The 26,520-nt window shown below is 50.8% G+C and overlaps 1 protein-coding gene across 1 annotated transcript in view; it reads right to left on the minus strand.

The window, feature by feature from the left end:
• Positions 1-26,520, minus strand: part of DCDC2C (doublecortin domain containing 2C) — a 203,456-nt gene that overhangs the window by 156,799 nt on the left and 20,137 nt on the right. Inside the window, exons 2-6 of the mRNA XM_044262257.1 lie at positions 24,576-24,627; positions 14,396-14,472; positions 9,826-9,954; positions 4,724-4,861; positions 1,910-1,952 (exon numbers count right to left, since the gene is read on the minus strand). Coding sequence (XP_044118192.1) covers positions 1,910-1,952; positions 4,724-4,861; positions 9,826-9,954; positions 14,396-14,472; positions 24,576-24,627 — 439 coding nt within the window. The remainder of the gene's footprint in view (positions 1-1,909; positions 1,953-4,723; positions 4,862-9,825; positions 9,955-14,395; positions 14,473-24,575; positions 24,628-26,520) is intronic.

Genomic DNA, 26,520 nt, shown 5'->3' on the forward strand with positions numbered 1-26,520 from the left:
GGACCTGCGCTCTGCTTGCCGATGTCCCCATGTCGACGACCCCCTCCTGCAAACCATCACGCTACACACGAGACTCATTCACACAAGCGCTCTGTCATGAAATACATCTGCACGCGAGGAAACGCATCCTTAGGGCAGAATCATGTCTATCGGTTCCACGTTCTCAACGATTCTCGTCCACTCAGTCAATCAACAAACACTTAATACCAAAGACAATCTGTAGAGAAAGAAAACTGAGAATAAATCAGATGAAGAAAGGACAAATACCCAACTTTTGTAGCAACATGGACGGGACTGGAAGAGATGATGCTGAGTGAAATAAGTCAAGCAGAGAGAGTCAATTATCATATGGTTTCCCTTATTTGTGGAGCATAACAAATAGCATGGAGGACATGGGGGATGGAGAGGAGGACTGAATTGGGGGAAGTCGGAGGGGGAGACGGACCATGAGACACTGTGGACTCTGAGAAACTAACTGGGTTTTGGAGGGGCAGGAGTGGGGTATTGTGGAGGGCACGTATTGCATGGAGCCCTGGGTGTGGTGCAAAAACAGAGAATTCTGGAACACTGAAAAGAAATTTTAAAAATAATTAATAAGAAAAGAAAAGAAATAAGACGATCATTCACCTCAGGAAGCTTCCAAAATAACAAGAGTCAATTCAGAAAACCCTTGACACCAAAGCCAGGCAAGGACCCCATGAACAAGCAGCGTTGGAGGCGAATCTCATCTATGAACAAACATGCAAAAGTCCCTCACAAAATTGAGCCAAGCATACTCAGAAAGGCATCTTTTCGCAGTCGGGCTTTTCCAGCAAGGGCGGTAGGGTGAGGCCTGCAGTCGTGAGCTCGGGGTGAGGAGTCCGGTCGGCTGCGTCATTACCTCGGCGACACTGAGCTCCTCCAGGACCAGCGCGGACGGGCAAGGGCTGGGCTCAGCCGAGGCTGGACTCTTGCCGGCAAATCCCGGCGCGGTTCAGAGGGGTGAGGAAGCCAAAGTCCTTCCAAGACAGCGGCTGAGTCGGCCGTTATGACATCGGCACGGCGCCAGGAGAAAAGCCACGTGAAGGTCTGGCCGTGAGGTGCGGGGACGGGACAGCTCAGCACGGGGGCCTCCCAGCGGGCCGGTCTCGGGAGGGAGGAGCCGAGCCAGCGGCCTGGGAGCTGCGGACCAACACGCGGGAGGCCCCCAGCAGCTCTGCTGAGTGAACGATGACGCCCGTGCGGCGCGGAGACAGCCTCTCACAAGGCGGCGGGGCACGCGTCATCATAGCGGCGGCTGATAAGGGCCCGTAGGGCCACCAACCTCTGGCCTCTGCCTGCCCTTCCAGGCTTCCGTCCTGGCCGCTCCTCTCGTCCCGGGCTGTGTGTGTCCCACCGCGTGTACACATGCACACACAGTGAGCGCGACTCGCCTCTGTGCCTGACGTGCCCCCCCCCAGGCCCAGGGTGCGCAGCAGGCCCGGCCCCTCTCCCTCCAGTCTGTCCCTACGCCACACGGTCTCCAGCTCACGCTCACTGGGTCATACCACAGACGCCTCCGTGCGCCTCCCAGCGCCACACCCTGCGCTCCCCGTCTCGTCGCGGCAGGCACAGCGGCAAGCCTGACGCCAGCACTGCCCCCAGAAGCTCCAGGCCCCGCTGCGGGGCTGGCCTGGGGGCAGGTTTGCCAAGTGTCCCCAAGCCCAGTTCTCCCCTTTACTGTGTGAAAGGGACTTACTTTTCTTAGAAAGAGAGAGCGTGAGCAGTCGGGGCAGAGGGAGAGGGAGAGAGGATCCCAAGCAGGCTCCACACTCAGCCCAGAGCCCGACACGGGCCTCGATCCCACGACCCTGAGATCATGACCTCCGCCAAAATCAAGAGTCAGACACTCGACTAACGGAGCCACCCAGGCGCCCCAAAAAGGACTCACTTTTCTCTTTCCTCGTGAGCATTTCTCGATGTCTGCATACTTTCTGAAAGACAAAAGATAAGTCAGCTAGAACGTCAGAAAAGTCAGCCAAAATACATCTTCCTAAAAATGCAGGCCGCAGCCGCGGCATGTGGGAGGGCAAGGCCCTGTGGAAGGCACGTTGGTCCCCCATGTCACGGGCTCACATCAACAGCATCTCCCAGCCTCTGAGCAGAAGGGGCCCCCACTGAGGTTTGCTCAGTTTCCTTCCCAGAGACCTTGGGAAATGCGACGGGTTTCCATTTCTATCAGGGTGGGTGGCATTCTGGCCCGAGGGTGTCGTGTCTACAGACACGTTCTGCCCTAAAGCTTTAATCCTTTCCTGGAGGAAAATCCTAACATGTTTGAGGGTTTTGGCCGTTGACGGTCACTCCCACAGACACGGGTTTTTCATGCAGCTCTAATGGGGACCTGTGACACACACGCCATGTTCTCCCTGCTGGAGAGGAAGCACGGCTCGGAGACATGAGGTTCAGTGAATGTGGCACCACTGACCAGGGGAGGAGCAGAGACCCCAGCCCCATCCAAAACCCAGCCCAGCTTCCTTCCACCACGTGGCAGACACCACCCCCCCCCCGTCTAACTGCCACCCTTCCCTCGGACGCAGCCCGGGGAGCACATCCCGCCAATTCCTCTGTAGGGGCTGAACCCTGCCAGTGCTACGCACAGGAAGGAACACGCGGGCACCCCACTCTCCGGCAGGAGGGCGCCTCTGGGGACCACGCCATGGTTGGGGAATGGACTTCACTCTCTTAGCAACTCGGGGGACTCTCTTCCTCTTTGCACAGAGAAAGATACTTAAGCAACCAACAGACCCAGTTCAGGGTCCACACATGAACAGGGGACAGAGAAAAACAAAACACATGGATGGGGGGGGCTCTTGTGGCAGCAGACACGGGCGCAGAGAGGACCAGCACCTCTGTCCAACAGCCCCTGAGGTACTCTACCCACGGTGCAGTTAGGACAACCAGGAACAAATTAGCAAGTGGATAAAATCAGGAAGCAGCCCTGCTTGCCAGGCACGGAAGCAGGCCCCCAACCTAACCATGTGCTGTGCGGTCATCACCTACGGACAGACAAAACGAGCCATTCTCTACCTCAAGGTAGAAACCCTAACAGCAGGAGAGGGCAAACAGGCACAACACGTCTCAGGTCCCTGGGCTCTAGGCCGGGGAACTGATGGCTGTGCAGGGGTGAACCGCCTGCCGCCTCCAGCACAAGACCAACACCTCCAGTCCTCTGCTCGACACGATGACCTTGAGCAACGTGATGGAGAAGCAGCCACGGGGAGGGTCCCTGACAGGTGTCCTCAGACCACTGCGGCCCCACATGTCATGCGAACACAGCCAGAGGCTGAGCCGTCCAGGCTGCAAAGTCCTGTTCGAAGCTGGAAACCGCTCCTCCCAGACATCAGGAGCTCCCTCGGGGTGGGAACGGGCGCCACGCACCTGAGTCACACACCGCGACCCCAGCCTCCTGAGAGGAGGGCTACTTGTAAAGCGCAGCGAGGCACGGGACACCAGGTACCAAATCAGGAGAGGCAGAGCCCCGCCGCCCAGCGCAGGGGACAAAGGGTGTGGCTGGCAGGGCACAGTCCCCCCGCGGCTCACGGTCCCCCCGGGGCTCACCATCCACTGGCAGGCACACCTGAGGCTGTCCCCCTGTCATCCCATACCCCACCGTGTCATCCCACAGGACCCAGAGGCAACGAACTCAGACACAGCCCTAATATCCAGGCCTGAATCTGGGCAAAAAATTGAGGATTTGGATCTGAGCTCCGGCCTCACAGGTCACCTCCTTCCTGACCCCCCATGGAGCCGGGAGACCCAGTAGGGACACACGGGAGAGCATCAGGAGCTCCGCCATGGACGGCCCCAGACTAATAAACCCCAAAGTCTCCTGAGGAAGCGTCAGATGCAGCTGTGCCCTGGGAACGTATGTCAGGCCGCCCTGTCAGGGGACTTCAAGGTTCTTGAACTGCGAGACCAGCAGACGGACAGAGTCCACACCTGTCCATGTGAGCAAACCTGCAGGCTCTGGGCAAGCAGGTCCGTGCGTGCGGCTGTGGTGTCCTTCAGAGCAAAGCTCCGGGCGTCGCTCGGGCAGGAGAACATTGTGCACTGTCACAAGAGCTTTTCTGGCCAAATTCAGACGCCAAGCCAGGGAGTGAGCAAAGCCCGAGAAGTGACAGTCAACACTCTAGTTTTTTCCGGTGATGGAATGGGAGACCACACCAAAGCCTATGTCTTCCTCATAGACGTTCTCGAAAGTACACACACACACACACACACACACACACACACACACACACACACCATGGTGCACCTTTAGCTGGGCCGGGATCCACGGTCAAAATCACCACTGTTTCCACCAAGAGAGCCTGCCGCCCCACAGCCGCTCCGATTCCAGAGCAGGGGAACCCGGGCGAAGGAAGAAAACAGAACGAGGCCGTGGATGGAGGCCGGACCATCACAACCGTGGCCCGGGGCCCGTGTGATCTGCACACTGAGACTCGTTCTGTCCGAGTCTCCCAGTGTCCCCCCAAGAAGAAGCCGTACACGCAACACAAGGGCTCCCTGTCCTTCTCACAACATCACACAACAGGGAGTCTCACGCCTCCCTTTGAAAATCCAAAGCTGTGTCCTGTATAAAACAAGAGTATGTCGCTTCACTCTGGAAAAGCAGCCAAGAGCTGAGCGGCTGTACTTGGGGGCAATCCCGGGGAAAAAGGCGAACTCTCCCAACTCAGGAGGGCAAGGTGGGAAGTGGGCTCACTGTTGGACCTCGCTGGGCACCGTGGAGGACTTCCAGTAAGGGAAATATTTGAAGGTCTCCAGTCCTGCGGCCACGTAGAAGTGGTTGTCCTGTAGGTCCTTTGAGTTCTCCAAGAGATGCCCGTTCATGGTAAATAGCCTGTGAACAGAGCCAGAAGAGATGGCAGGAGATTCAGAGCAGCGGCCGCGGGCTGGGGGCCCTTCCGCAGGCAATACGACCGGGACGGGGCTACCGGCGAGCGCTGAACCCGTAAGCACGTGTAATCCAAACGGGCTCATTAAATCCCGTGGGAGCTGCCCCTCCAAAGCTAGGCTTGCTTCCCATTTTTAGATTTTTAATTAAAGTATATTTTCAATTATGTACAAGTACTCAGAGGCCCTTGAGAACATTTTAAGCTCTTGGTTGGTGTTCAATTAATTTTAACAACAGCAAAAATTGATACAAATTGGCTTGTATTATTATAACAATGCTTGGAAAACAAACCGGTATTTATTAGCAAATAATACGCCTTTTTATAAACCCCAAACGACTCATATTTGCCTACTTTTACTCTGGGCTGGCAAGTATCCGTCCACTCATTCTTTCACGTAAGACATGATTGGACTCACTCGTGCTGAGCATCTTCACGTGCTGGACAACGTGGTGCCGTCTTGGACACAAACGCGAGTAAAGAGGCCACCAGGGTTTGTACACAAACCTATCACCACAAATGGGACCAGCGAAGGGCAAAGATCCAGACTTCCAAGAGGAGGAAACCAGACTCAACGGGAGGCCTCAGAGAGGTGGGGGCACGAGAGGGCTGCAGAGGGCGGGCGGGGTCCTCACGGGAAGACAGGCAAAGCCGTCCGGGGTAGCAGGAGGGGCCAGAGGCCAGAACGCAGGGTCAACTGTCACTGAAGGTGAAAGGCACACGCAGAGTGAATTCTGGGACGCGGAATGTTCTAGGGAGAGGAAGGGATCCCTGGGGTTGCCGCCGTGATTGGAAATTGCCATGGAAGAGCGGGCAGGAGCTGGGTGCCAGCAACCGGCCGCCGACCGGTGTGGGGGCATCACGCCCATGCAGCTGATGGAGGAAGGGGCCCGGCCTGAGCCAGGAGGCTCGGGCCGGACAGAGAGCGTGTACGAGGGGATCGGGGGTCTGGGCAGCGATCCGGAGCGGGCAGAGGACAAGTTCCCGCTGAAGAGGTTGAAGCCACAGAACCGTCCTCTGTCCATCAGTCCTTCTCCAGCCTCAGCATCAGAACGCGGGAAGGCTGCTAAGACGCGGACGGCGGCCCCGCCCTCACGGCCGCCCAGCCCCGATCCAGGACAAAGCTGGACACGCTTCTCTAAAAACGCCGGCGGCCCTGCGGCAGCGGCTCCAGAACTGCATGAGGACGGCCGCCTTAGACCAGCCCTGGAGGGACGGGAAGACTGTCCAGACAGGAGACAACCGCAAGAAGCCACCGACAGCCGCGTGGGCAGCAGGGGCCGCGACAAGGAGCACAGTGCTGGCAACTCTGTTCCTCTCCTGCCAGGGCCGCCCTCCTGGGACCGCTGGTGCCTCCCTGCACTGGGGGATCCAGACGGCCGGTGCAGGCATCCCCAGGATGCAGTCAGGGGCCACAGATGCCGGCCGCAGGCGAGGGGTGGACGGAGGCCGACGGGGCGGAGGGCAGCAGGGCCATGCGGGCTGGAGGACAGCGTCTCCTGCTCAGGGCTGCCGGGTGAGGCCGGTGCGTCCCCCAGAAGCAGACGTGTCCGAGCAAGTGGGCCAAGAATTTAATACATACATGAAAACACCGTAAGTGCGGTAGGAGGAGAAGTTACACACGGGAAACAAGAAAGTGTGAAGGAGAAACAGAACTACGGATGTGCATACGGAGTCGCAGAGACAACTGGTTTGGGCGCCCGCGGAGGTCGAGCCACGGCTCCAGCCGCTGCCGGGAGGGCAGGACCGAGGGCGAATCCCGGAGGCAGGCGGCCCGAGAAACACCGCGCACGGGAGAAAGGCCCCGAAATGAAGGTGAGCAGGACCGCCGCTGCCGGAAAGAATCTCAAACGTAACAAAAGTGAAAGGGAGAGAAATGCGTATGAACGAGGGTGAATTTCACAGGCTCAAACTGAGTCACTGAGCGTCACTAAAGAGGGAGCACGGGAAATCTCACGGGGGGACACGTGGACACGTGGACACGCTCGCACCCAGGAGGGTCCTCCCCGACGAGCGGGGGCAACGGCCACAGCCGCACCCGCACCCGAGTCTTCACCAGCAGCACGGAAGGCCCGAGACGAGGACGGGATGTTTCCAAACCTGGAAGGAAAGAACTCCGGAGCCGCCCCCCTCGCCGAAACGGGAAGGCCGTCGCCGTCGCCAGGCTCCCGGCCCCGACTCACACCGAGCGCGTTTCCACAGGCAGGAGCCAAATGGCAGGAAAAGCACCTGGAGGACACCGACGCGGGGTCACGTGCCACGGACGACCACGCACGCTGGCACAATCCGGGCTGTTATTTAAAAAAAGGCAAAGAAACCCTCCTCAGGATAACCCGAAATTCAGATCGTGGATCACGGCGACGCGACGGGCCTCGTTGAGGTGGGAGCCCAGGAGAACGCACGGAGGCTTCGGGTCTCGCCGGGGAGGGGAAGGAGTCAGTCCGGCGTCTGCGAGGCCTGGCGGGAGACAGACGCGGGGGAGATGGAGTCTGGGTTCCTTTCGGGGGCCCAGGAGATCCTTGGCGCCGTCAGCAGAAACGAGGAAGGGGCTGTGCGAGCCGACAGGTCAGGCGGAGGGCGCTGGACGCAGGGAACCGAGCTCTGGGCAGTGGCAGAGCAGAGGGGAACGGACCCTGGAGCAGCTCAAGTCGGACGACAGCGCAAGTCCCCGACGCGCCAAAGGGGCTGCGGGTCTTCCCTCCAGGGGCGGGAGCCCCGCACGGCCCGCGTGTTTCTCTGAATGTCCGTTCTCAGAAAGCTCAGTGTTCTTGCCGTGATGAGAACAAATAAACGTACATTGGTACTTCCAAGCATTTCTTTCATTCCCAAGCTCTGCACCTCTTCTACATTCAACCGTAAAGAACTGGGGAGAGGCGGAGAGAAAAACCAGAAGCGTATTAATCGAATGTCCTATTTTCCCTCCCAACGTCCTGTTTCCTTGCTCGCTTCGCCTCTGGCCTTCCACGTGTGACGTGTGATCAGTTCCACACCACCTCTGCTCCGTCCAGGAGCGCACACACGTCCGCCGGCTCCGTGCGCTGGCTCTTTCCTTCGGAGTAACACGCTGACATTTACCAGCCTGCCTTCTGGAACATCTGGGTGCCCGCAGTCCTGGTTTTTAGGTCACATCGAACTTCCCTGGCACATGTGGGATCCCCTCGGCACTCCCTGCCCTCACTAGGTTAACGACGACCCCGCGACTCTTGACGCCCAAGAGTTATGCTCTGCTCACACAGAGGCCTGGTCTTCATCACTGGCGTCACAACTGCCGATCATAGATCAATTGCTTACGTTTTAATTGACCCCCCCAAGAGAGACAACTGACCAGTGAAACAGGAGTGAATGTTTTGGCCCTTCCACCCCAACGCCTACCATCATGGGGACCATCATGGTCCATACAGATGATACTTCAGACACTCAGCATCACGTCTTGGACTTTTTGACTCAGAAGGTTTGTGTCTTCCCTACACTTTGTCAGCTGCTCCCATGTAGGACTTTGCGCATCCTTCTCCCCGGCCGTGTTCCCAACATTGAAGCCTTAACCTTTCCCTCTGCAGCCTGCTAGGCTGCTGCTCCCACCATCCCTCCTTCTGGCCCATTGTTCCACACCAACCCCTTGGTCTAAGTCCACCAGCCTGTCCCTGGATTCACTCCCACAACCAGCCATGGCCGCCTCACCTCTGTCCCCCCTCTGTCCACCCCACCACTGTCCACCCCACCTCTCCCCATCCCCATGTCCTCATTCACCCATTCACCATACCTAGCACATGGCAGATGTTCAATAAACTATGTTGAATGAAAAATGAAATAAATTAGTTAAAAATAAGTGTGGTGGGATGCCTGAGTGGCTCAGTTGGTTGAGCGTCTGCGTTCAGCTCAGGTCATGATCCCAGGGTCCTGGGATGGCGTCCCACACTGAGCTCCCTGCTCAGCGGGAAGTCTGTTTCTCCCTCTGCCCCTCTGTCCCTCCCCCTGCTTGTGCTCTCTCTCTCTAGCGCTAATAAAGAAATAAAATCTTTTTTAAAAATAAATAAATAAATAAAAATAAGTATGGTAAAAAGACAGTAAGTACCAATTATCTGTTTTGTGTGTGTTGAGTCTGAGGAGTGTTGGAGAGGATGTGGAGAAAGGGGAACCCTCTTACACTGTTGGTGAGAATGCAAGTTGGTGCGGCCACTCTGGAAAACAGTGCAGAGATTCCTTAAGAAATTAAAAATAGAGCTTCCCTGTGACCCTGCGATTACACTGCTGGGTATTTACCCCAAAGATACAGATGTAGTGAAAAGAAGGGCCATCTGTACCCCAATGTTTATAGCAGCAATGGCCATGGTTGCCAAACTGTGGAAAGAACAAAGATGCCCTTCAACGGATGAATGGATAAGGAAGATGTGGTCCATATACACTATGGAGTATTATGCCTCCATCAGAAAGGATGAATACCCAACTTTTGTAGCAACATGGACAGGACTGGAAGAGATTCTGCTGAGTGAAATAAGTCAAGCAGAGAGAGTCAATTATCATATGGTTTCACTTATTTGTGGAGCATAACAAATAGCATGGAGGACAAGGGGAGATGGAGAGGAGAAGGGAGTTGGGGTAAATTGGAAGGGGAGGTGAACCATGAGAGACTGAGGACTCTGAGGAACTAACAGGGTTTTGGAGGGGAGGGGGTGGGAGGTTGGGTGAGCCTGTGGTGGGTATTGTGGAGGGCACGGATTGTGTGGTACATAAACAATGAATTCTGAAACACTGAAAAGAAATTAAAAAATAAATAATTTTTTTAAAGACAGTAAATATTGTCTGTTTCAAATAATTAAAATCAGAGTTAATGACATCACATGGGAGTCCTTGCTGGTCCAGGGAGGACACTCCCATGCTGTGACCGGGTCTCCCCCAGGGGACAGAGCCTTACTTTCGCACGCCTCCAAGAGGGAAGACTTTTTCCCCAATCGTGGCCAGCACGCTATTCCATTCCATCAGACTGAATTTGGGTACGATGATTTTTACAGGTGGGATAAATAGTCTTCCATTTGTGAAAACACTGTAAGAATTAAAAAAAAAAAAAAAAGCATTCATTAGTGCCTTACCCTTTAGGGGGAAACACTGGAAATCCAAAGAGAGATCCATAATTAGGGAACCGTAAGCAAATGCGAACTCCAGGCAGCCCTCTGATGCCCAGCCTGACCTGCCGAGGACTGTCACCAAGAAGCTCAATGCTGAAAGCTTGGTGACACAGCGACTCTGCAGGGAAACATCTTTTCACAGACGATCAAATGTGCAGGTGAACAGGACACGACTCCCTTTAAATAACAGACCTCCACTGTGGTGAGTAAAATGGAAGAAAATGGTGCCCTTTTGGCAAACAAAGGGAGAATTTTTTTAAAAAAATTCTTTAAAAATGCAGTTCCTTTCCCTTCCCATGGAGCCAAGGTAGTGTCCCACAGGAAATAATGTGCAATCCTCCAAAAAGATAACAGAAACAATTGATTTCACTCATGTAGTCTTAAGGCAGCTTCCCTATGATCCCAGCGGATTTATTTTGTTTTCTGCTTCGGGGCAAGGGGCCGGCGGCGGGGAGAATACTCAGTGCAGAGTTCTCCTGTTAATGAGGCTTTGCCACCTGGACCAAGTCACTTGGCAACAGTTTCACACTCTTGTAACTCAAATTAGAATAATGTAAACGATGAGTCTTATTTCTGTAAGTCTTAAAGTAATAAATTACATTTAACATTAAGGAGCTCAATTTTACAATTCTGGCTTTCCATTTTTTACATTTTTCATGGTTACTGTTGTTTTGTTGTGGTTGTTTTCCTGTAATACAAATAATTTAAAATTGGAAGAATGCATCTCTTTTTCTTTCAGAGCAAATATAAACTTTAATACATTTGTGCAAAGTACAAAGATTCGGTTTTCTTTCCTAATGCTCTGTGGCAAGGGGCTTCCAACCCATGCAGAGACCACCTTCTTCTCTACGGAAAATACTTCCCCAAAATAAACCCTGGGAAATGTTCTGTGCAAGTTATAGTACAATGCATTTATGTGATAGCCCTCCTGCAGTAAATATTTGCCACAATGTTTTCATCTCTTGGTTTTCCTAAATGTCTTATCCCAAAAGTCTTTCCAAACATAGATTACTACTAGTAATAAGAGAGGTGAATGTTTAAACAAGGTCATGCAATGTTTCTGTCTAAATTTTTAAAGATACTTAACATGCATTCTTATACTGAGTGTGGGGAAATAGGCACTCTTATGAACAGAATTGTGTCCCCTCCCCAAGAAAAAAAATTGTGGCAGCAGCAGAATCCAGCAGACTAAGACACACACACCCAGTGGGGCTGTCGCTAAAAGTGTGGTGCTCTTCCTCAGAGCGAGTTGGTCACACAGACTAAAGAAACAAATGGGGTCAATAACCACATTCCCTCTTGTGAAATCCAACCCATGGAAATGAAGCAGATTCCTAGATAAAGACATTTCTCATAGGATTATTTACAGAAACAAAATATGAAAAGAACCTATAGGTCCAGGTACTGAGAAATGGTCAAATAAAGTGGCACAGCCAGACAGTAATAAACTATGCAGCTTAGAATTGTTGATGCAGAATTTGTATTTACGGGGGGTTATGGTCAAATACAGTTAATGCTGTAAACACACACACAAACACACACACACACACACACACCAGAAGGTATGAAGAGACCATGAAACGTGAGTGTCCTTCAGGCTACGAGGAGGATCTGAGAAGTAGGACAAGGTATTTTTATTTTATTCTTTACAGGGTTCCAGGTTCCCACATGTATTTATAATAAGAATGTAAAAATGGGGGGAAACTACCCATTTGGATATTTTAATTTTTAAAGACCAAGAAAGGAAAGAAACGTTTTTTCTAATCTATAAATCAGGAAGCTACCAATTCAGAGGGCGTGCCAGAGTTAACACAGCATCCAAAGTTGCTGGTTGAGCTGAATAATGAACCAGAGCTTCCTGCTCCACCGGAATTCGAGCCTCGGTCCTTCTGCCACCCGACACTCCAGGTGGTTGGATGACCAGCCGACCCCACCTGAGTACCCAAGAACAGTTTCCCGGGGAAGACCCTGATGGAGAGGTTAGGGGCGGTCAAACCCAGCATGGTTAGATGAGGGCACATCTGAATGTTGGGAAACGGTGCTGCCAGTTATGTAAAGCACAGTTTATCCACATGTGCTCATAAGGAACCATCCCCAAGACACACTGTGCGGTGGAAAAAAGGGGGCCCCCAACAGTGTCTGTAGGATCCAAATGCTTGGGTCTGTGAACCTGTCCTGTAAGGATCCTCCGGAAGCGGTTAGCAGCCGTTGTCTTCAGGGAAGTCACTACAGATCTAGGGACAGAAGGTGGGAGGAACCCTTGCTTGTAACACATACCTTTTAAAGCTGTTTATTTCTTTATCATGGGCATATGTTACTCTGGTCCCAAAAAGTAGTTCGTTTTTAGAAATATAACTCAAGTAAGAGATGTTAAAGGCATAAAACTATACTCTATGCACCAGCTATGATGCTCATTAAGGTTTAATAAATATTTTAAGTAAAACATATTTTAAATTACTAAATAAGAAATATTTTAAATTTTTAAAAAATAAGAAATAGCACATGGATCTAGGAATGGACCTTCCTCAGGTGTTGATGATGGTGATTACGGCAACCCAACAGGTACCATGTGACGCAGCTTTGCTTCGTGGCAGAATCAGGACCTAAATCCAAGCCTCACCGTCCACACTTCAAATGCACGTGGTCTAGACGTGCTCAGTTCTGGGGAGACCCAGACAGCCAGGGGAGCCCCAGGCTCTCTCTCTGAATCTCGGCACACTCAAGCAAGCCACCCCTCTACCACCACAGCTCCCCGGCCTGTGAGAAGGCAGAAACTCCTTTCTCCCTTGAACATCAAAGACTCTGGAACCCACCACAACTATTTCGCTTGCTTGCTTTTTATAGTTGCAGGTTCTCCAAGCAAACATGATCTGGTCTCTGTAGAGAAGACACTGCGTTTGAGTGGATATTTGGGTCCATCTAGTGGAATTTCTAGCACACCGATCTAATGCGTGGAGCACATGCTGCAAGTGTAAATGGTCCGTAATAGAGGGAAAAAAAAAAAATCCATCAAAAGAAGTGAGAATCACCGATATTTTGGTTCATGCCCCCCAAAAAAAAAGTAGCTTTAGGGATATGCCTTTTTGTCAGGCAAGATCCATAAGTCCATACTGTTTCCTAAGATTTCTATTCACTCTTCAGAAAGAGGCGTCTTTCACAAACTTTGGAAATTCTGTGCCTCTCATCTTTTCAAAACAGCTTTCAGGCCTAGAGAAGGCACAATGGAAAGACCCAGGTGCTGAAGGAGAGGTTTTCTATGGAAATGATGGTCCAGGTTCTAAATAGACATGAAAAGGGGCACATTTGGCTAATCAACAGGTCACGTTTCCTGCATCCTTCTGCCTCCCAGTCTGGTCTCTGAGGAGTCTAGCCGGGGCTTTCCCCTGATGGCACCCGGCCCTTCCCTGGTCAGCACGCGTGTGAAGGACACCGGGTCGGGGACATGGCAGGTGCTGACCACGGCCAGGACCAGACGCCCCAGCTGGTGCTATTCGGACACGGAGAGCCCACCCTTCTGCACAAACTCCCTGGGATTCTGTGCCCTGGGAACAGAACATGGTAAAAGGGAGGACACTGGCTCCATCTCCACATCACAGGTTTTCATCATAGATATGATAACATCCCAGTACAAGAAGGCCTCGGAGAGCTCCTGCTCCGGGACCAGCACTGGGCGGCACATGGGCGCATGATATCATCCATCCTGTTTTACAAGCAAGGGAGCCAATTCAGAGACATGGGGCATGTGCCAGTCACAGAGACAGGAAGATGAAAGCGGGCTTTGAGCCAATGATGTTTTTGAGTCGAGTGTGTGCTTTCTGCAGCCCCAAATCTAAGGCAGACGGGCCCAGAGAGCCGTCTCGATCACCCCAGACACACAGTCCCAGGCACCTTGACCCTAGCATCAGCTGTGGCTCCAGGGGGAATGGAGACTCCAGACATCCCCCTCCTGCCACAGCACGGGAGCACGACATGCTATAACCCCACAGGTCTTTGCCTTTGGTCTTACTCTGCCCATAAGAGCTCAGTGTGGGGGAATAGCCCGTAAGCTTCCTTTCAACACCCACCAGCAGCAACTGCCAGCTTTAAAAATAAGAGCCTAAGATTAAATTCTGTGTGGGAAGCCCCTTGCCTTTCCTCCCCCATGTAAACTGTTGAACCGCAGGGCAACTGGATTGTTTTCCAAATCAGGGTTCAAGAGAAGAAAGGGAGGGCTGAAGAAGAGGAAGGAGGGAAAGGGGGAAGCCAGAGGGAGGGGAGGGGTGGGGAGGAGGGAGGAGGGCTGGTGAAGGTGAGTCTGTCCAGCTGAACGCTGTCTCTAAGGAGCCCAGCAGTTGTGACCGCTCACAAGACCTTACTCACTTAACGTGCCGGGAGGTCCGGTGAAGTGTCTGCCACCGGGAAGGCACATTTATATCACAATGTACCACCGGTTTGATCTGAAAAGAGAAAAAGCGTCAGAATTCAGTTCAAAGTGACAAACACCTGTTAACTAGCAGCAGACCGCATAGACCTTCCCTGAAACAAGCAAACATGGGGACGGGCCCGGCTGACAGCCTCACAGGGCGGCCCCAGGAAGGGCCGGATTCCTCCATGGCAGGGGACAGGACTCCTGCCCAGCAGCACCAGGTGACTGGGGTTGGGATCGGCAGGCTGTGCCTTCCCGTCGGGGTTAGGGCCAGGTGAGCAGGTACACAGCGGGCTAGAGCCGTCCGGGAAGGTCCGGAGAGAAACGCGGCAGCTCCGGACATGCCCAGCAGCGCACCTGACGAGCCAGCATCCGTGATACGCTCCCCAGGCATGCGGCTCGGCCAAACAGTGCGGCCCAAGAATGGTGGGTGGCTTCTAAGTCAGGCCATGGGGTTCAGCTAGAATGCCCTACAAGCTGGCGAGAACACCTCCCCCATTGCCTGATCCTTTCCTGTGCATCCGACCTGAGGGGCTTAGCCGCCCCTGCGGCTCATTCTGCTTCTACCTCACACCCCCTGTGGCCTAACACATGGAGGAAAAGGATCTCGGAGCCTTGCTGGAGGCAACCAAAATCTCTCTTCCCCGGAGTCTTATCGTTTGCAAGAGCTCAGAAAACCAAGAGGAGGGGATTGTGCTGTTGACACACTGGGGAGGGCCGGTCGTCCAGACCATGACCCCACACAGTCCTGGGGCTGCCTCAAGGCTTCTCCATCATGACCTCGTGAAACTCGCTCCCCAGCAGTGTTTGCCCCTTCTCTATCTCCAGCAGGCTGGAGAGCGTGGGGTCGATTCACCCTCCAGACCTCCAGGGCCCGAGTGCCCCACCCGAGCCACGAGGCCTCCACATTCCCTCTCCCCGAGCCCAGCCTGCCCGCCTGCCTCATTCCGCCGCTGCGCACTCGGCCAGCCTCCACCCGGGACCGCCGGCAGCGCCGCCCCTTGGCTCCTCCCGGCAGCTCAGCGAGCCCACCGGCCCCTCACCCACGCACCAGGCACACCGCAGCCCCCCAGTGCTCACCATCAACCACCCTGCCCAGCAGGCCCTCATCAGGGCCCTCGGGTGCCCCCCACACCGCACGCTGCAGTTCCTGCAGGCTGCACCCCACCCCCGCTGCACTGTGAGCTCCTGAGCCCGCCCCACCGCACTAGGAGTCCACGGAGCCCACACCTGCGGTCCCGCCCACACCTGCAGCCCCGCCCACACCTGCGGTCCCGCCCACACCTGCAGCCCCGCCCACACCCGCGGGCTGCATCCACACACCTGTGCAGCTGACCCTCCCCGTCCCCATCTCGGGCTACCTGTGACCCCTTCTCCCTTCTGACCCAGGCCCGAGGAGCAGCTCACAGGGCGGCTGGACCCACCGGCACGGGAAGCGCTTGCTGCGGGCTTGGGGCTCCGGTCTGCCAAACGCCTCCCTCGGCGCCAGCCCCTGCACGTCCTCTCGGCCTGGAGCGTGCTGCCTGCCTGCGCTCCGACTCCATGTGCCCAACCCCAGAATCGGGGAGACCCTGAGGCTTTTCCTCCCCCACCCCTTCAACTAAACCATCAGCGTGCCTCTCCCTTCTAACCCCGAGCCGTATCCCGGACCCATGCGCGTCCATCGTGCTGGTCAGGTGGCCCCATCTCCCGGCCGCTCGTCCTCCCAGCCCCACGGTCCCTTCCCCACGGGACCGCCCTGGGGAACATCAGTCAGAATGGTCCCCCCTGACTCAGAGCCCCCGTGGTGGAGAGAGCCGCACGTGCACTAAAATCCGCACTCTTCCCTTCCTCCCCACACCACAGCCCTGCATGCGTTCCCGCAGCCCTCGGATATGGAGCTTGTCCCTGCACGAGACCTTGAGCCTGGAATGTGCCTTCGTGTCTTCACACACCTTCCTCTTTCCTGCATTTAAGACTCCGCTTAGAAGCAGCCCCGAGAGAGGCCTCCCTGATCGATCACGCCTTTGCTTTATTTCCATCTAGCATTTGCTACGGTCTAGTATGTCTGTGTTTACTTGTTCACTTATCGTTGACTCCTCCTCCCTGGAATGTAAGCCTCCAGAGAAGCAGGGATCCTGATGGTCACATTGGACTACGGATCCCCAGAGCCTGAAGAATGAGTGCCCCAGAGCGGGAGTTCGAGAAGAAGTTGTGAGTAGGAAGGGATAAATGTTGTCATGGCAAGTGAGAAACAGCCGACACTCCAGGAAGAATCCCAGGAGAAGTGAGGTCAGTGAGCGTGGTGGAAATGCAGCCGACAGCCCGCGCCCTGTAGACAAGGTTCTGCACACCTGCATGCTGATGGCAAAAAACCACAGCCAAGAATACCAAAAACTACCGTGAATTGGCTGACCTAGTTTAAAAACAAAGCAACAGGAATTATCGTCTGCAAAATTCTATTAAAGTACAACTACCCTAAGAAACAGCTTTCTGCTTCATTGCATAAAATTATGGAAACAATGAGCTAATTGCTTTTTTATGTGTTAATGATTCATTAACCTGGATATCACCTGCCTAATTCAATAACCCCAGCAATTAAATACATGATTCTGGGTTTCTTCTCCCAGTACTGCACATGAGCCCCTAAAAAAGCACAGGTGGTTTCTGTGACTGTCTGATGGTGAGGACAGCTTCAGGGATCATGTGTCCGCTCATCTGCGCTGAGCGCCTGCAGGGCTCCCGAACCAAGAGTCTGAGCGAATTAAGCCAAATCTACACCAAGAGCAGAAGAACACTCAAGGTCACGGCAGGTGTATGCCCCCGGGCAGCAGCTGTGGTTGGCTGGATGCCCCATGGAGGCAGGCGCTGCGCTCAATCCTAACCCTCCAAACAACCAGGTGAAGTACCCAGGCGGGGAACAATCAGAGCCACTAGTGTCTTCACCAAGAACCCCTGTTGCCAAGCGTCCTGGCCTGGATACGCCGTCAGAAAACACTTGGTTGTAGATGTGGCACACGGGGGGTTTGAAGCTATGCCGCATGGCGTGTGGAGACTGAGGGCGTCCTCTGTGATTCTGGCTCTGGCCCGGCCCCCTTCTGCTTACAGGGCCTGGAACAGCTTGCGCACCTGTGTCCCTGTGCATGAACTGTGGGTGACGGCGGCGGATGTGGACGAAAACGCAGATGAAAGTGGCGCCTGTCTCCGAAGGTCTGCTCTCAGCGTGCCTGGCACGAGACGAGATGATGCACTGCGGGGCCAGCAAAGCACCAGGGAGGGTCCGAGCTCGGCTGAGAGCTGCTGCCGCCGGTGGCGTCGTCCTCATGGCCTCCTATGTCCCTGCGCTCTGCACCTCAGCGAGCTCCTCCAACTACCCTCAGCGAACATCTTCACAGCCTTTTCCATGCAAAACATCAAACCAAAAAGGGTGGCACCAAGGAGTCCAGCACCAAGAAAAGACCGCGCCACGTAGCCACATCAAGGCGGGAATCTCATCATGAGCGAACGGCGTTCATCAGGGTCTGGAACTTGGGCCCGGGGCCGTGCACACTAAATCAACAGAGATGACCTGCACCACCTGACGGTGGGGGCCGAGCCTAGAGCCTGAAGAGATGCGTTTGTAAAGAGACACACAATCGCCACCGATCACAGAAACCCTACGGAAAGTGCGGTGGGCTCCCCGCTTCCCATTCTGCTCAGTAAGGGAAAGGTCAGGCTAGACCACCTCCAAAGTCACTTCAGTTCTCATTCTGTGATCCTCTGAGTCCAAAAACAGAACAAAACAAAACAAACAAACAAACAGAAACGCACACAACTTAACTCTTTCCCAAAAATGCCCAGGAATCTGCAGAGCTTAGCCCTTCTGGAGCAGTGATGTGAGCACGGAAAGGCAGCGGGTGGAGAATTATCCCCCTTCACACCCTCCCACCCGGTGCCATTGCCTGCAGAAATGAAGCAAATCAATGACTCCTTTTGTAAAAATAAAACAGCAACACATGAGAGCAACCACCCGCCCGGGCCTGGTGTCCACAGCCTGTGTCCCCTGCAGAGCTCCAACGATGGCACACAGATAAAGCACCCAAAAGGAAGAAAGAAAGAACAGTGAGACTGGGGGGTGGAGGACAGGGAAATACAGAGAGAAGCAGAGAGAAGAAGGACCAAAACGGGTGAGCACAGGCCAGCACACTTACACTTCTCCAGGATCCCTGGGGTCAGAGGCGATTCACTCTGAGCACACGTTTAAACTGTGCAGTTAAAAGAAATAATGAAGATACTGACACTTGGCGACCGATGTAGGGGAAGAGTTTCCCACATCAGCTTCAATGAGGAGGCTAGGAGAAGCAGGTCCACCCTGCGAAGCTGGCAGAGAGGGAGAAGCAAGTGGGCCAAGGCTGCCTGGTGGATTCCAGCATGTGCCCAAGCCAGCCACCCCCATCCGCCCCGTGCCGCAATGGAAATCTCCATCGTTGGGCCACGATGGTGCGTCCACAGTGTCTCTGACAAAAATGCAAATGTATCACATGACAGAGAACCGAAGTTAGCTCCCTCCTCTGACGAAACAGCAGAAATCATCCCTAAAGGCCTGCGCCCTGGGAGGGAAGGGCCACGGGGGAGTGCGGGGAAAAGGATGTCCTAAGGAGAAAGGGACGAAGGCGAAGGTGCAGAGAAGAGTCACCCCACATAGGAGCGGGGCTCCCTCCACAACAACACAGAAGAAAGTTCAAAGCAGAACCAATGAAACCGAAAACAGAGCAAAGAAATCAAGAAAACCAACAAAACCAAAAGTCGTTTCTTTGCGAAGATCGATGAAAGTAACAAAACTATACAGTCTCGTTGGGAAAACAGAGAAAAGACACAGAAGCCCAGGAACAGCAGGCATGAGGGAGATCACACTGCGGGGTTCCACAGACGTTAATGGGTCAGAGAATTTTATAAACCACTTCTTGGGGAGCCTGGGTGGCTCATTCAGTTAAGCATCTGATTCTAGGTTTCGACTCAGATCATGATCTCACAGTCCAGGGATTGAGCCCCGCGTCGGGTTCCCTGCTTAGCAGGGAATATGTTTCCCTTCTTCCTCTCTCGGCCTCTCCCCCAGCTCCCATGAGCTTACTTTCTCTAAAATAGGTAAATAAATCTTTTTTTAGTCAGTTAAACACCATGCAGTACATCATTAGTTTTTGATGTAGTGCTTCACGATTCATTGTTTGCATATAACACCCAGTGCTCCCTGCAATACGTGCCCTCCCTAATCCCCACCACTAGGCTCACCCATTCCCCCAGCCCCCTCCCCTCCGTAACCCTCTTTGTTTCCCGGAGTCCACAGTCTCTCATGGTTCATCTCCCCTTCCAATTCCCCCCCCTTCATTTTTCCCTTCCTTCTCCTAATGTCCTTCATGCTATTCCTTATGTTCCATAATTAAGTGGAACCACATGATAATTGAATTTCTCTGCTTGACTAAATAAATCTTTTTTAAAAAATTAAAAATAAATGATTTCTTGTGATAGATTCAACAACTGAAATGAAATGGACAAATTAAAAGACACAAACTAGCAAAGTTCACTCAAGAAGAAACAGACAACCTGAGGAGCCCTATAGCTGGGAAGGTAGCTGGATGTGTAGTTAAAGACCTTCCCACAAAGACAACTCCAGGTCCAGGGGGTTCCCCTGGCAACTTCTACCAGACACTTAAGGAAGAAATGATACCAAAACTAGAGAAATAAATTAAAGGAATAAAAACCTGCATAACAGCATCCCTCCATGAACACAGATGCAAAAATTCCAGACAAAATTTTAGCAAATAAAATCCAAAAATTTATAAAAAGGACAATAATTAAAAATCAATGTAATCCATAATATTAACAAACAAAAAGCAAAAACCCCAAGATCATCCCAGCAGACACAGAAAAAGCCCTGCCAATTCTAATTTAGATCTGAATCCTACATCACAAGCAGAGCCTCTCCCCCAGTATAGGCCTGAGCCAGCGCAGTGGGCAGAGCGCATGGTGTTTTATCATGCCTGCCTTCAGCCCTCTCCTCCTCCCTGCTCTTCCAGGGCTGGGCTGGAGGGCAAGGGAAGGGCAGTGTCCAATGTGATTGGAGCTTCTGTGGGGATTCCTCAGCAGGTGTCCAACATGGTTTTGGCAACTTTGAGAGGAGGGGGCTGGAGCAGGTTATTCCGAGAACCACCACAGGGCCTGCCTGCTGCACTAATTCTAAATCAGGAGACGCGTTTTTCCATCGGATGCCTTACCAAAATATTTCCATCCCTAGAATAAGATAAACAGCTAAAATAGTCCATAAAAGACTGATCTTTTAGCTCATTGTTTTATTATACCCAGAATTATGGGGATGTGCCCCAAAAACCATGAAGCAGGAAGGACATGGTGCAGTAAAGTAGCAGTAAGTCATCAGAGACGACGAAAGAGGGGGAGACAGGTAGTGACATAAGCAGTGCAGGCAGCGAGAGAGGGAGGTGCCTCCAGCGTGACCCCCGAATCTCGGCTCTGTGACTCTGCAGGCAGTGAGAGAGGGAGGTGCCCCCAGCGTGACCCCCAAATCTCGGCTCTGTGACTCTGGAGCTCTGTCCTCATACGGGACAGCAGGACACAGATCTTGATTTCAGGCTGCACTTACAGTCCACTCATGAGAACAGATTTCCTGGATCAAATCTTCCCTTTCAGTCAAGACTCTTGGCTGTGCTCATTCAGGGTTGGCAACAGCACAGATACATGTCCCCAAACACACTATCTCCCACCCAGACAGGCACTTACACATCAAACAACAGTAACAATCCATTTTCGGGGACTTCCTCTGCAAAAGGAGAGGGCCCAAGGCAGGGGGCACCAAGCACGCTCAGCCACACCCTCTACGCTGCTCAATGCCAAGGGTCTTATTGGCGTTCTCGTACACCCCCAGAAGCAGTATAACTTCTCAGAAACTTCTGGTGTAAATATTAAAGAAGTTACAACTGTGCCTCTAATTCCACCTCTGTATGTACAGTCACGACTCTGAGCAAATATGTCTATATAAGGGATCCTTTACATCACTGTCAAAATACTGAAAAAGCAGAATTACCTAAAGATCTGCTGAGAGGGTGGGCCAGATAATTATGACAAGTTCACATGACAGACTATCTCGCAGCCATTAAAACATGCAGCAGAAGATCAGTCACTGTATGAGAAAGCAGTCACAACATACAGTAAATAAAAAGGAGATTGGGAAAGAGTGTGTACTGATGGACCCCATTTCTACAAACACATAAACACATCTGTACACATGTGTTGTACACGTGTGTGTTTCCATGTATACATGCTTGGGGCTAGAGCACAGAACAGCCCCTGGAAACAGATGTGACAAAGTCAAAAAGCACCGACCTCGGGAGGTAAGACTATGGGTGATGCCCATTTTCTTCACTGAGCTTTTCTGCACAGCTTTCTGACATTCTTCTCAATAAGGACTCTCTTTACAATCAGATTTTGTAGATGAAAAAACATAAACTCTAAAAAAATTACAAAATCATTTGTATGTCTTCATTGGAGAAGGGTCTGTTCATATCTTTTGCCCATTTTTTTATATGATTGTCTGTTTTGTGTGTGCTGAGTTTGAGAAGTTCTTTATAGATCTTGGATATCAGCCCCTTGTCTGTACTGTCATTTGCGAATATCTTCTCCCATTCTGTGGGTTACCTCTTTGTTTTCTTGACTGTTTGCTTTGCTGTGCAGAAGCTTTTGATCTTGATGAAGTCCCAAAAGTTTATTTTCGCTTTTGTTTTCTTTGCCTTTGGAGACATATCTTGAAAGAAGTTGCTGTGGCCGATGTAGAAGAGTTACTGCCTATGTTCTCCTTTAGGATTCTGATGGATTCCTGCCTCACGTTGAGGTCTTTTATCCATTTCGAGTTTATCTTCATGTATGGTATGAGAGAATGGTCGAGTTTCATTCTTCTACACATAGCTGTCCAATTTTCCCAACACCATTTATTGAAGAGACTGTCTTTTTTCCACAGTATATTTTTTCCTGCTTTGTCAAAGATTAGTTGACCATAAAGTTAAGGGTCCATATTTGGGCTCTCTGCTGTGTTCCACTGGTCTATGTGTCTGTTTTATGTCAAAAAATGGGCAGAAGACATGAACAGACACTTCTCCAATGAAGACATACAAATGGCTAACAGACACATGAAAAATTGTTCTTCATCATTAGCCTTCAGGGAGATTCAAATCAAAACTACATTGAGATACCACCTTACACCAGTTAGAATGGCCAAAATTAACAAAACAGTAAACAACATGTGTTGGAGAGAATGTAGAGAAAGGGGAACCCTCTTACACTGTTGGTGGGAATGCAAGTTGGTGCAGCCACTTTGGAAAACAGTGCAGAGATTCCTTAAGAAATTAAAAATAGAGCTGCCCTATGACCCTGCAATTATACTACTGGGTAATTACCCCAAAGATACAGATATAGTGAAAAGAAGGGCCATCTGTACCCCAATGTTCATAGCAGCAATGGCCACAGTCACCAAACAGTGGAAACAGCCAAAATGCCCTTCAATGGATGAATGGATAAGGAAGATGTAGTCCATATACACTATGGAGTATGATGCCTCCATCAGAAAGGATGAATACCCAACTTCCGTATCAACAGTGGGTGGGACTAGAAGAGATTATGCTGAGTGAAATAGGTCAAGCAGAGAGAGTCAATTATCATATGGCTTCACTTATTTGTGGAACATAAGGAATAACATGGAGGACATGGGGAGATGGAGAGGAGAAGGGAGTTGGGGGAAATTGGAGGCAGAGACAAATCATGAGAGACTGTGAACTCTGAGGAACTGAGGGGTTTGGAGGGAAGAGGATGGGAAGTTGGGTGAGCCTGGTGGTGGATATTATGGAAGGCATGTATTGCATGGAACACTGGGTGTGGTGCATAAACAAGGAATTCTGGAACACTGAAAAGAAATTTTTTTTTTTTTTACCGTAAGGGAAAGTTGAAAAGAACTTTAAAGAGAGAGTTCAAGAGGGCTGAAAAGAAATTTTAAAAGTAAATAAAAAATGTTTTTAAAACCTGAAAAAAATAAAAAGAAAAATTACAAAACTCTCGGGGATGACTATACCGCCATGACTGTGAGTGCATGCCAGTCCCCACTCTAGCATCCTAACTTCACATATGGAACGTCACTCAACCTCTGTGGTCAAAGCCTCCTCGACTAGAAAATAAGGGGATTTGACAATATAACCTGCAACTTTCCTGCTTGTCTTAAAAATCTAATGACTAAGGATAATCATATCCTATCTTTTAAGTTACCCAAAAAAAGCGTGCACATAGAATGAAACTTGAGGGCAACTTTTCAGAATTGTTGCTCATCCCCACCCCTGCCCTTCTGGAAAGAGGGAAGCAGGCGACCAGGTGTTAAGAATAATTACATGCCACCTCGTGGCAGAGAAAATGAAAGAATACCAAAACTACCACTTAAAGGAATAAATACTCTCAAACATCTCACCTTTGAAATACGCAACAAAATGACAAGTCTGTGTTGTTGTTTTTTTTTAAGTAAAAATCATGTTACCACCTAAATATCTACAGGATATGCAGTTTCTGTTGCTTATTTTAAAAGGCGGATTTCTTTATACTTATTAAATCGATTTTTTCCTTTTTTTTCTTCTTTTTCTTTTTTTTGCTAAGAGTCAGGTAATGTGAACATAGTGATGGAAGGCTCCACCCTCTAGACCTTTCAAATGTCTGTCAAGCACAAAAATGTTAAGAACTTGGGGCAAATCTTTAAATTTAGCATTATAATTAGCTTCAATGTTATATAACTTAAAATAGCTTTTCTTGACACCCATCTGTTCAAATCCTCAAAAACAAAAGACAAGTGAAATATTTCAACAAATAATTGCACAGTGTGTCTCGAAGATGACGATCTTCCTAGGCATGGTCTTAGAGTATTTTTACTGACTTCCATCATGTTAGTTACTTAAGTGCTTTGACAAGTATGACAAGCTTGCACAGTGGATTCAGGCTTCAAGAGAAACACGCTCCTATAGGCATTGCCTACAAACTGCTGATTTAGTAAAAGCGATATCATTCAGTGCTGACATTCAAAGTTTTCCCAGATCACCCAATTTATCCCAACTTTAGTAATTAGCAGTGAACACTTACTTCCTTCAACTTTCTCATCTTTGCAGGTTTTCTGGGCTCTATATGAATATAACTGCAAAAGAAGAAAGAAAAACCTAGTTAGAAGGTAAATATTGAGTTGGAAGGTCAGAGTCTTTTCAGAAAGGACTCCTTTTTGGCATTCCCACAAGCGAATCCACAACAACTTCAACTAAAGTAAAGAGCAGCACATGGGACATGGACACTCAACAGCAAGGTCAATGGCAAAGTCATCTCAAGACAATGCCACACTGGCTGCCACTGGCAACACCCATGGGAAACTGCCTGAATGGCGCTCTTTCCCTCCTATAACCTTATTAATCCAAAAGGACAGTATTGATCATCTACTCCAACCTCCTTATTTACCAGCACACCAAAGACCCCAGAAGTGAGCTCACCAAGAGTTCCAAAAACTGGCCAGAGGCCGAGCAGAGTCCCTCCCTATCTAGCTCCTCATCATCTGCACCATCCCCTCCTATCACACAGAATTACATCACCATCCCCATTCTGCCAAAAATGAACACTGGGAAATGTCACCAGAATATCACATATGTGAGCCCCACCAGTACAATTTTTGACAGGTGGGGACTTTCAGAGAGCCCTCTATATGCCTCAAAAATAGAACAGGTACTTTCTCACGATAATAAACACTTTAATTTTATATCCTTTAAGATTTCTTCCTGATTTAAAAAATCATATATCTGAGATTGTTGCTATTGTTGATAGTTTTAGCAATATTTGGAGAAGGATTGACAAAGAGTTCGCAGCTGGAAGGAAAAGGAATTACAAAGTATTCAGTTGAGTCAAGAGTCACAAGCCAGCTGCTTACAGAGGCCAGGCAAATAATGACAATGCTTGTCCAGGGCAGTCTTAGGGGAACAGTGGGGACTGTGGCAAGCATGAACCTACTTCCCGCCAGGGTGAGCAGTGCTCATTGCTCCAGGGCCCTTTTCTCACGTGGAAATTCAAGCAACTAAAAACTTAGTCCTTCTGAACAATCAGCCTTCTATATCTTTTTTTCAATAAAACTAAAATTTCATACTATTACATAAACTCCCTTTTGTTATAAAATGTCCCAGACAATTCACATCTTTGAAAACTGTGTGACCCAAACCAAACATGGCACATTCAGAATTCTAGCTTAACACCCCTTCTCATGCCCCTGTATGAGCTCTTCTTCCAGTTTTAACCCCCCAAATTCCATGTTTTATGAACACTAATCTCCGAATGAAACAAATTATTCCATAATTAAGTGGAAACAAAGAGTAAAAATTAATGCATGGGGAACCTGGGTGGCACCATTGTTTGGGCATCCAACAATTGGTTCTGGCTTGGGTCATGATTTCAGGGTCATGGGATCAAGCCCCACATAGGGCTCCATGCTCAGCACAGAATCCACTTGGGATTCTCTCACTCTTCCCCTCCCACTCATACTCTCTATCTGTCTCTAAAATAAACCATTTTTTAAAAAAGTAAAAATAAATGCAGAAAAACTAAGGCAGATGTGGAAGAAGCAAGATGGCAGAGGAGTAGGAAACTAAAATATCATCAGGTCCCAGGAGTTCAGCCATATAGTTAACAAACCATTCTGAACACCTACAAACTCAACAGAAGATCAAAGAGAAGAAGAGCAGCAATTCTAGGAACAGAAAATTGACCACTTTCCAGAAGGTAGGACATGCAGAGACGTGAATCCAAGTGATAGGAAGAGAGACTGCAGGGAGAAGGGCCAGCTCCTGGCAAGCAGAGCAGCAGAGCACAAAATTGAAATTTTAGAAGTCTGCTCCACCAAGGGACCTTGCTCCAGAGGCTAAGCAGGGGTTGTGGGGTGAAGATGGGGAGCCCTCGTGGGGACATTATGGTCTCAGCACCTGCAGGGTCATGAAAAGACCGTATGTGTCTGAGTGTGGAGTGCTTCCAGGTATCAGAGTGTGGAAGCTGGCTGCAG

Source organism: Neovison vison, chromosome 8, assembly GCF_020171115.1.
Source record: "Neovison vison isolate M4711 chromosome 8, ASM_NN_V1, whole genome shotgun sequence".
NCBI classification, from domain to species: domain Eukaryota; kingdom Metazoa; phylum Chordata; class Mammalia; order Carnivora; family Mustelidae; genus Neogale; species Neogale vison.